Source organism: Cyanistes caeruleus, unplaced genomic scaffold, assembly GCF_971803275.1.
Source record: "Cyanistes caeruleus unplaced genomic scaffold, bCyaCae1.hap1.1 HAP1_SCAFFOLD_101, whole genome shotgun sequence".
NCBI classification, from domain to species: Eukaryota; Metazoa; Chordata; class Aves; order Passeriformes; family Paridae; genus Cyanistes; species Cyanistes caeruleus.
The window spans coordinates 544334-554841 of record NW_028255903.1 but is presented as its reverse complement, the minus strand read 5'-3'; the positions used below and the strand labels follow the sequence as shown (position 1 = coordinate 554841).

The 10508-nt window shown below is 54.2% G+C and overlaps 1 protein-coding gene across 1 annotated transcript; it reads left to right on the top strand.

Moving 5' to 3' along the window:
- The first annotated feature begins 8062 nt into the window (after positions 1-8062).
- LOC147646326 (maestro heat-like repeat-containing protein family member 7) lies at positions 8063-9551 on the top strand. Its single transcript, XM_086873585.1, has 5 exons — positions 8063-8138; positions 8228-8365; positions 8645-8759; positions 8932-9097; positions 9529-9551. The coding sequence occupies exons 1-5, from the start codon at positions 8068-8070 to the stop codon at positions 9549-9551; spliced, it is 513 nt and encodes a 170-aa protein (XP_086729711.1). The 5' UTR covers positions 8063-8067.
- Positions 9552-10508: the final 957 nt, after the last annotated feature.

The window sequence follows — 10508 nt, the reverse complement described above, 5'->3', positions numbered from 1 at the left end:
AAATTAAAGGGGTCATAATTTCAGCTTTCACAGGTAACAAAATTGGTGATTCATAACCAACAATTAATTTTCTTTCATAAATCAGTTGTAGACAAGCTGCCTTATGCATGTTTTTGAGAATTTGGTCTGGGGAGCCGGTTAGAGCTACAGGATCTCCCCTTTCCAGGGGGTTAAGTCCCCCTGCCCAATATGCAGCTCGCTGTGTTAGGGACCATGGGTTGTGGTTATCTCCTGTTGTTATGAAAACACCATGTCCCCAGTAACCACTTGCTTCTTGTTCAGATAATCGAATTTGATCTCCCCCTGTGAGAGACACTCGAAATACATATTCTGTCTCTGACTCGTGAGGGAGACGCCCATACTCCTTTTTTAACTTAGCCCATTCAGTAGCAGTGTACGGGATTTCTTTAGTGGTTATATGTGGATCAAGATCTTCATCATTGATATAGTTATATTCTGTTTTAATCAAAGGTCTTATTTGGGAGCAACAGTTTTCACCACAGTTTTTTACCAAATGTAATTCTGCTTGAGAATATTTGTGATTTATCTGAGGAGTTTCTTTTTCCAGCGACTCCTTAAAGGAATCAGCACACTGTGAATTTTTGGCACACTCCTCACTCAGAGCAGTTCGTAACAAATTATTTTCATTTTGCAAACTTTCAACTAAATTTTGTAGGGATTCAATAATTGCATTTTCTTCCTGCCTTCGTCTCGTACGAGCCTCTACAGCTGACGTAAGGCAAGCTCCCAATACAGAACAAATTATGGTTTTATTACGGCCAAATTTGAATTTTGCCTCATGTTGCAGGGAGCAAATTCTATCAGTTACATTTTCCAGGTTAAACCAATTATTTTGAGCCCATTCTTCCCCAGCTGGGGAGGGCTTAGCATTGTGTTTTGCTAACAAAGCAATGAATGCAGCTTTATCTTTTATACTAGAGTTTTCAGAGTGTTCACTCATGTTTGTGTGTGTGAAGGGTTCAGTACCACTACAGGGAGGTAAGACTTAAGTTACGCACAGACGCAGCCTTTGCCACGTCACCCTTCGCGTCCCTGTATGGATGAAGAGACAAAATCTGCTTGGGAGGCACCCCTTTATGTTAAAATTCAAGTTGTCTCTTTACTACACCAAGCAGTCAAAATTCATCAAAAACACATAACAGTACACAGAACCACTACAGGGAGGTAAAACTCACACTACATCAGACGCAGCCAACGCTGCGTTCCCCCCTGCCGTGGGTGGAGAGACCAAATCTGCTTGGGAGGCACACCTTTATGTTAAAATTCAGACTCTCCGCTACACCAAGCAGTCAAAATTCATCAAAAACACGTAACAGTACACAGAACCACTACAGGGAGGTAAAACTCAGTTACACTACATCAGACGCAGCCAACGCTGCGTTCCCCCCTGTCGTGGGTGGAGAGACCAAATCTGCTTGGGAGGCACACCTTTATGTTAAAATTCAGACTCTCCGCTACACCAAGCAGTCAAAATATAAAAAACCAGTAAGTCCCACCTTTTGTACTCAAAGATCCCGTGTAAAATTCTGAAGACAGAGCCTTCAAATGAGTGTAGGGGTGCTTTTCACCTGGGCGTGTGCAGTTTGTGAGAAATTCGAGTCGCCTCCCTTGCTTTCTAGACACTGCTCACCAGCGTGGCAGGCTAGGTGCGGCTGAAGCGAAACGTCCTTCCCCTGATACAGACTGCACAACAACCTGCAACCCCTTCTGTCTCTCAGAATCCTGTCCGTGACGCCAATTTATGTCACGATCCGCAAGGTGGGATTCGTGATGTGGTTCTTTTAGCCGGTCTTAGAGTACAAAAGATTATCAGCAAACCAAGGACTTAAACAAGAAAACACAGTTTATTGAGTGCTCATCAGCACTAATATGCGATAGAGGGAAAGAAAAGAGAAAGCAAAGCATAAGGAAAAGAGAGTAAGGGGATTATAGCTACCAACGTTGAAGTCCACTCAGCCGTCCAACGACGCAGAGTCTTCTGTCCGTTGGGGAGATCTCAAAGGAAGGTGAGTTTGGGGTATAATTTTATAGTCTTTTGCAAAGCGAGGGGCGCAGGGCCAAAACCAGATGAGATTGATGATCATTGTAATGAAATTCCATTGCGCAGGGAGCAGGTGTAGGGTACAGAGCGATCCATGTCTTGCAAGTCTTTGCTCACCAGCAGGAACAAGGACAAGGTGTTGTGGAAAACCCATTGCACAGGGTACCAGGCACAAGCCTCTGCTCAACAGCAGGAATGAGAGCCATGAGTCGTGGAAAACCCGTTGCGCAGGTTACCAAGCCTCTGCTCACCAGCAGGAACGAGAGCAGTGTACCGTGCAACCTCCTGCAAACAATCACTGAGCAAACATCCATCTCAGCTAGGCCCAAACCCCCAAACCAAGTCCCTTGTGATATTCAGGGTCTCAGTCTCTGTCCTTGAGACGGTTGTGAGACAGATGAGGGAATCTTCGGACCGTCTCTTACAACTTCTTAAGGGGGTGTTTACAAGTGGAATTCACTTTTTAATAGTCAGATCTGCTGTCAATTCTTGGAAATGACTGATAATTGATGGGGAGGAAAAACTCCCATCAGCCACCAGCAGCTTCAACTTTCTCTCCCTCTAAGCTGTCTTAAAGGTAAAGCTACCCCATGACATTACCTTTGGCTGCTCACTGTAACACTAAAATACCCTACAAAAAAGGACTAGCAAAGACCCGAATGTCAATGGTAAACTTTGTGAACTGTATACAAGGAATAAAGGAGGAAGGGATAAAACTGGCAATTTTTATAGGGTTTGGCAATGCTGTGATGTGGAATGCTTTGTCTGTTCCTGGGAAAAACACAGTCATTAAGACTGCTGGGTTTTTCACGTACCACACAATCTACAAGCTACAGGATTGGTTGAACAATTGTTAAAAGAGCAGCTGATAAAATGAGGAGATGGGAACCTGTCCCAGTGGAGAACCCATCTCCCAGATGGGCTCCATGCCCTTAACAATGGGCCCACTGGGAAATGGAAACCCCTGGGTGTGCACGGCTGCACCCAATTTGCAAACACAGCCATGGACAGTGAGACTTGGACTGCCTGGGAAATTGTTCTGGGTGTGATGGCCCCTGCCAGGGCCACCCCAGAGGCTGCAGGGCTGGACCTTCATGCACTGGAATTCATTAGGAGAAATCAGAAGCAAATGACAGTTTACAATACAGGAATAAGAATTAAGATTCCTCCAGGACACTTTGGTTTGATAACTGCTCACTGGAGCTTGGCCTTGCAAAGGGTTCATGTCACGGGAGGAGGAATTGATGCAGATTATCAAGGAGAAATTGAAGTAAGTCTGTTAAACAATAGTGAACAAGATTTGATTGTTCAACCCCATGACAAGGTAGAAGAAATATTGATATCGCAATTGAAAAAATAATTGTGAAGAAAGAATATCCACTTCAAATTGCCTCCATTTGTGGATAAAAAGAGTTTGGACCCAGCAGTCCTAATAAAGGAGCCAGAGTGTGGGTCCAGAGGCCAAATGGCCCTCCCAAGCCAGCTGAAGGAACAGCTCTGGGCAAAGACAACACTGTTTGAATCCTGAGACCTGGGCAGGAACAATGGGAATATGTCCCTGCAGCCAAGTGTTCTCTGCCAGAACAAGTCGATGGGATGGGATATTGTTTTACAGACCCTGCCAGACCAAATCTCCCTGTTTGCCCCAACGGCCCCTTTGGAAAATGCTCAGATCCACGGGGCTCCATGTGAAGGCTGATGTGACCCTGAGGGACTTCCACACCAATTCCAGACAGGAGCCTGGCTGTCCCGCAGGGACTGGGACCTGGCACCTCTCCAGCCGAAGGGAAAAGGACCCCAGCAAGCCTTGTTAGCCACAGACAGCGCGGTAAAGCTGAACAGCAAAGGACCTTGGGGACATTATTCTGGAATTCAAAAGGTGCCAGCTCCATGGACAACAGAATTATTGTTCCTAACATGAATGAGAGTGAGGAAAAAGAAGGAGTAAGCTTGTGATGGTAAAGCACAGAAATCCTTTCACATTGTGGCCTCCAGCTAGAACAGGGCTTGGTTTCTCCGGAAGGGAAATCTCAGTCAATCCTGTAAAACTGATAATTGCATTCCTGTGTTCCACAGCACAGTTTTCTGTCAGTGTCCCTGCACTGGATCCGTTACAAGTCAGAGCCCATTGACAGAGTTTTGGCCACCCCACAGGGTGAGCCCTCCGAGGGAACCCCATTCCTCCCAACCTGAGCTGAGAACATACCCAGCAATTAGTTACATTGAGTATTTTGGCTACTTTGATCTTTAAATTTTCAAAATAATTTTGATGACTAATGCCTTGATTAAACTTCAGAGGTGTTTCTGGCAAACAAAGATCCTGGCTGACTCTCAAGATACAACTTACAGGTGTTGGGGGTTACGTGTCCTTTATTTTCTATTTAGTTCTGGCTTGCCTGTGGAATTTTTACTCATGACTTGCAGGGAAAACTTAACTGCGGGTACCTGGTGTGTGCTTGAGGAAAGATAAAGAGTTTGGCTGGGCCCAGGGGGGGAAGGGGGCAGGAAAAGGGGAGGGTGGGGACAGTTTGGTGTCTTCTTCAGCTTCGGAGAAGAACACTTTGGGTACAGAGCTGTTGTGGTGGGGAGATGGGAATTTCGCCATCACCCAGATGGAGCTGCTGCTTCTTCTCCTTCTTCCCTCTTCGTTGGTGGCCTCGCACCCCCTGTCCTGCCGGGACGTGTGGCAGTGCCAGCCACCACCACGGAGCTGCTGATCCACCTCAGCCACTGGCCCGGGATCTCAGCTCATCCCTGCTGTTCCAGCTGAGTGTTCCTCAGAGCCCTGCAGGAGCACCAGCACTGACTGCCAACCTGAGGGGGTTTGTGAAACAAAGCCTCTCCTCCATCCTTTCCCGTCTCAGCCCAGAAAGCTGTCACAGGGTCCCTGGTTCTGTTTTCTTGCTAACGCTGTAGTTATTGTTGTTTGTTTGCCTGGTTATAAATATTAGTAAAGAACTGTCATTCCTATCCCCAGATCTCTGCCTGAGAGCCCCTTGATTTCAGGATTATCATAATTTGGAGGGAGGGGGGTCTACATTTTTCATTCCAAGGGAGGCTCCTGCCCTCCCTAGCAGACACCTGTCTCTCAACACCGAGACATTTCCATGAGTAAATTTTACAAAGTTTTCAATAAAATTCCTATTGATAAATTTGCCTCCATTTCATTTCTAACAAGCTGTTCCGAAAGATCCCATCAAGCTGTCTTAGACACTTTGGGCAAGGGATTCCTTCCAAGCTGGGCCACTTGGGGGGGGGATGGGGGCGGCCCCAGGGCAGAGGGCAGGGTGTGCAAGGGCCCTTTGTGACACGCTGCAGCACGGTCACCGTGGGATGGTGGCAACGGGAGCAGATGTCAAAGGGCCCTTTGTGACACGTGCTGACATAGGAGCTGGCGGTGACAGGGCCACGCCACAGTGCTCGGTGCACGCGACGGGTCAGGACGCGCCAGAGCGGTGCTGTGAGGAGCCCCCGCACAGCGCACTCCTTTGTGTCGGACCTGGAGCTTTTCTGAAGCACTGTTCCTACAGGTGACCTCGAGGCCAGACCACAGGTCTTGCTGACCTGTGGCCTTGCCGAGGCTTCCTTCTTAAGGTTCTCTTGAGGGCAGACTGTGGGACTTGGTGACCCGGAGCTTTTCCGAGGTGTCGCCCATCCCTGCAGTCTCTGCCCTTGAGACCAGACCACAATCCCTGTCGAGGAGCCTCCTGTCCTTGTGGCAGGAGCCCTCAAGACCCAAGTGCAGGACTCGCTGTCTTGCAATCTTGCCAGGACTTGAGTCTTGCAGGTGCCTTCCAGGCACGACTGCAGGACTTGCTGACTCCGAGCTTTTCCGAGCCATCTCTCCTGCAAGTAGCCATAAATCCAGTCACTGCCATGGAGCAGCGACCCCCAAGAGTGCCCAAGTTGGCCTGGCTTGAGGAGGAGGAAGAAGAAGGCTCTGGAGCTGTCCTGGCACAGGAGTCTGAAGAGGTGCAGGACTTCCAGGCACCACAGGAGGGTGAGTTGCAGAGCTCGGCCTTAGGGCTAGTGCCTGTTGCCAGCTTGGCCCCATCCCATTACATGCCATGCCATCCCCTGGTGCTGTTCCTATGGAAAGGATTGGAGAGTCCGAAAGAAGATAGGGAGCAGCGACCCCCAAGAGTCCCCAAGCTGGCCTGGGTGGAGGAGGAGGAGGAGGAGGTCGAGGAAGAAGGCCCTGGAGCTGCCCCAGCACCAGAGACCGAAGAGGTGCAGCAGTTGCAGCCGCTGGAGGAGGGTGAGTGGCAGAGCTGGGCCACAGGGCTGGTGCCTGCGGCCATCTTGGCCCCATCCCATCCCATTGCATCCCATCTCATCCCATCCCACACTGTCCTGTGGAGACACACCCATGGACAGCACAAAAAAGGGGCTGGGGCTGCCCCCGCAGCAGTGGCCGTGCTGCATTCCCTGGGGCATCCCGGGACTGTCCCTGCCTGGGGAACGCAGGGCTGGGCTGTGCTCTCCGGCCTCTCCTGCAGCCCCTCAGCTCTGGCTGCTCTTTGCCAGATGCAGCCATGGACGGCACACAAGAGCAGGACACCGCCCGTGGCCGCTTCCGCAGAGCAGCGCAGGTACCTGCAGCCATCCCCACCTGCGCTGGGCCTGCTGGCACTGCTCAGCCCAGCACCGCACTTGGAGCACTCCATGCAACTTCCCTGCCTTCCTGCCCTTCTCCTACAGTTTCTTTACCAATACATCAAGAGAATTGGCAAGGAAGACACCAGACCTATGGACACTGAGGTCAAAGCATCCTCAGAGGTCTTGGTAGAACAGAGCAGCGCTGCCCAGCTGGATCTGCTAATAGAGACGGCTCTTTTCAATCCAGAGAAAGTAAGCAGCCTGTGGCCAGCCTTTGATCCTCCAGCAATTGCTTGGCTTTCCCAAGCCACGCCTGCTGCTCACTTGAAGCTTTTGAGGCCATGGCAGTGGGCTGGAAGAGAAGCACTTGTCTGGGGAAGAAGCTGGGCACATTGCTGACTCCCTCTGCTAGCATTCCAAGTTTCCCTGTGCCTTCTCCAGGTGCCCGGCGTGGTGAGGTACATCCACCAGTGGCTCATGGCCAATGCGGCTGCTGAGCACAGGATGGACTGGGCCCTGATGCAAGTGGCCGAGGCAGAGCCCGATGATGTGGCCATCACTCTCCTGCGGGTGGCCCCAACGTGTGACAGGTATGGGGCCCAGCTGCCCCGAGGCCTCAGGGCTCCCCAGCCCATCACCCTGTACAGCCCGGCCCAGGGCTGTGAGCAACACAGACTTCCAGGGCCCTCTGGCTGCTCCCTTTGCCAGCCCTGCTACAAAGTTGGCCCCCGAGCCCGCTGCCGTGCTGCCATCCTGCCCCTCAGGGGCCTGTCCCCACAGGGCTGGGCTGCCTGGCTGCTGCTGCCGCTCAGGGCCAGTGGGCACAGGCAGAGCTGGCGGCCAGCTCAGCTCCCCGCTGCTGCCCAGCCCACGGTGCTGTGTCTGACCCCGCAGAGCTGCTATGGCCATGTGGACGACCATCTTGCTCTCGCCCTGGATTTCAGAGGAAGTGACACCGCTCCTCATCAATGTGGTGGGGAGCTGGCCGCAGAAAAACCTGGGCACCTCTGATGGGGACAAGACGGCTGTCTTTTCCCTGACTGTGAGTTTCTGGAGCTGGCCTTTGCTCACCGCAAGGCCGGCCGCCTCTCCAGCAGCTCTGTTGCCTCCTTCCCCCACTGCATCTCCCTGCTTCAGGCACTGGCCACAAACCTGGCCTAGGGGCAGCTTCAGGGCCACCAGGCCCGCTGCTCCCCGTGTCTCCCCCGGCCTCTCCCTGCCATGCTCAGGCCCTGCCACACGGACGCCCCGGCACTGAGCGCTGTCTCGGGCTGCTTTGTCCTCTGCAGGCAACTCTGGTGATGTGGAAGATCCTCCAGGGGCCCTGTTGCCCACAGATCCTCACAGTCTATTTCCCCCGCCTCTTCGTGCATCTGCTCTTCCAAATGTACTTCAGTACTTTGTATATGACAGAGGACGTCCATACCTTCTGGAAGGAATGCCAGGAGCAACACGGCCTCTCCACCAGCCCCAACAGGTGCTCCATGCCACTCCTCCTGTCCCTGCCACTTCCCCAGCCTCTGAGCCAGCGCTCCCAGCGTCACCTGGGCTTTGCTGTGCACACAGGTTTGCAGTGCAGACCCTGAAGGCCCTGCTCTGCAGTCTCCACTTGGAGCATGTGGTGGTGGCAATGGAACGCAAGCGTGGCTGGGACACGCTGCTCTGTGCTGACACCCACCACTATGCCGTGGGTCTGCTGGCCAGGTGAGCCCCCCTTCTCCCCACTGCCTCTGGCATTTGTGCCCCCTGCCCGGGATGCCCCCCCACAGTCCACGTGGCCATGGGCCTGAGGGCCTCGTCACCGAGGGATGGCCAAGGAGACTGCAAAAGGCTGCGAGAGGAACCTGTCCAGGAGCAGCCACATCTCAAGGGCCCAAATCGCCTCACAGGGTGCTGGGGCAATAGGACAACTGTGTCAGTCAGTCCTGGGAGAGGCTTTTCGCACCCTTGCTGAGACTCTTTCTGCCATTTTCCGCCTTCCAGGGTAATGCGCCGTGCATCTGCCCACTTGTGCAAAAGCATCTTAAGCTACCTGCTTGAGGTGCTCAGCAAACCGTTGCCACTCTGGGATGTCTCTGCCATGGCATTCCTTGTGGAGGTGAGCCTGATGGCCAGCACTACCTCGCTCAGCTCCCTGCCAGCCCTGTCCCCTGGCACAGCCACAGCTGCCTGGGATGGCACCCGCGCCCTGTGCTGCTGCCTGGGCCCAGCCCTGCGCACTTCCAGGCTCCTGCCGGCCGGCTCCCCTCTCACTGCCCTGTGCCTTTCAGCTCCTAGATTGCCTGGACTTGAGTGACTGTGGTGACAGCCTAATGGAGATCTTGTATAAGTACCTGTGGTACAATTCCACAGAGATGCATCACCAGGTTCTCAGGGCTCTCCTCCTGCTAAAGGACCGTCCCTCCATGGTGAGAAGGGGGCAGCAGCTGAGGCCGTGTGGGCAGCATGAGGCTGGGCAATGCTGTCACTTGGCCTTGGCTGGCCTTTGCCTTGGGCGCTGAGGCAGCTCCTTGCAGCTCTCCTGCCTCCTGCTTCAGCTGCCCGAGTGCTTTGGGACAGCCCTTTGGCCTCTGGGCCCTGCGGCAGCTGCCCGGGCTTTCACACACTTGTGTTCTGCACAGGCCGAAAGAATTCAGAGCCTGACAGGAAGACTAGTGCACCTCCTGTGGGACTTGGACAGTGATGTGGCCAGGATGAGCACTGCTCTTCTGAGCCATATTTTCCTGAAAGAAGACATCCCAATATCCTGGCGCAGGGCCCTGCAGCTGGCTGAGCCGCTCCTGAAACTCCTGGACAATGTAAGGCTCTGTGCCCCAGCCACAGCCACTGCCTGCTGCCCGGACACTTTGTGCCCTGTGCATTTGCAGACCTGTGCCGATGTGGGCCATAAGAAGCCAATGATAAGGTCATTTTTCCTTCCTTCCTTTCATACAGCCTGATAGCCAGGTGCAGCTGCTCTCCATGTCTCTCCTTCGAAGAGTGATGTCTTCAGCAGAAGAAGAAGGAAGAAAGCCCCTGAAGGAACGAGTGTACCAGAGCCTGCTCCCACTCTTTTTCCACTGCCAAGATGAGAATCGGCATGTGGCAGAGGTGAGGACTCCTGGGCTGCTGCTGCGCCTTGGCAGGGGGCTCAGCTGCCTCCTGCCCTGACGCAGGCTTGCAGGCTGCAGCCTCCTCCAGCCCTTGGCACTGGGACACTCCTGTGCCCTGCCTTGTGGGGCCATTTGCGGCTCTCTGCTGCTCCCCAGGCCTCTCGGACAACGCTCCTTCGCGCGGCTGACTTCCTGAAGAGGCCAGACCTGGAGAAAGCTGTGAGGAAGGAGAAGCTGTGGAAGTTTGCTAAGCTCGTGGTAAGGACAGCCTGGAAGTCCCAGCCTCAAGCTACAGAAGCCCCCTGGCCCCGGTGCTCAGTGTGTGGGGCTGGCAGCTGTGCCCCTGCCCACTGCTGCACCCGGGGTCCGCACGGCTTCTTCTCCAGCCCCCTGTGGCCCCGAGCCGGGTGCCGATGGAGCCCCGGCCCAGCGGGGCTGCGGGCCGGGCCGGCACCGCGGCTCCCCGGGCAGCAGCCGGCCCTCTGCCCCCTCCAGAGCCCGGCGCCAGCGGCTGCTGGCCGGGCCTCAGGGCTGGCCGGGCACGGGAGGCCGGGGCTAGCCGCAGGCAGCAGCGCCCCGCCGAGGGGCAGAGCCCGCGCCAACCCTTCCCTCCTGCCGCTCTCTCCAGCTGGCAGACCACAGGATCCCCTTGGCCGAGCACCTGCGCCGGGCCCTGCAGTACCTGCAGGACCCACAGGAGACCCTGCGAGCGGCGGCCATCAGGGTCATCGGTGAGTCCCGAGCCCGGGCTCCCT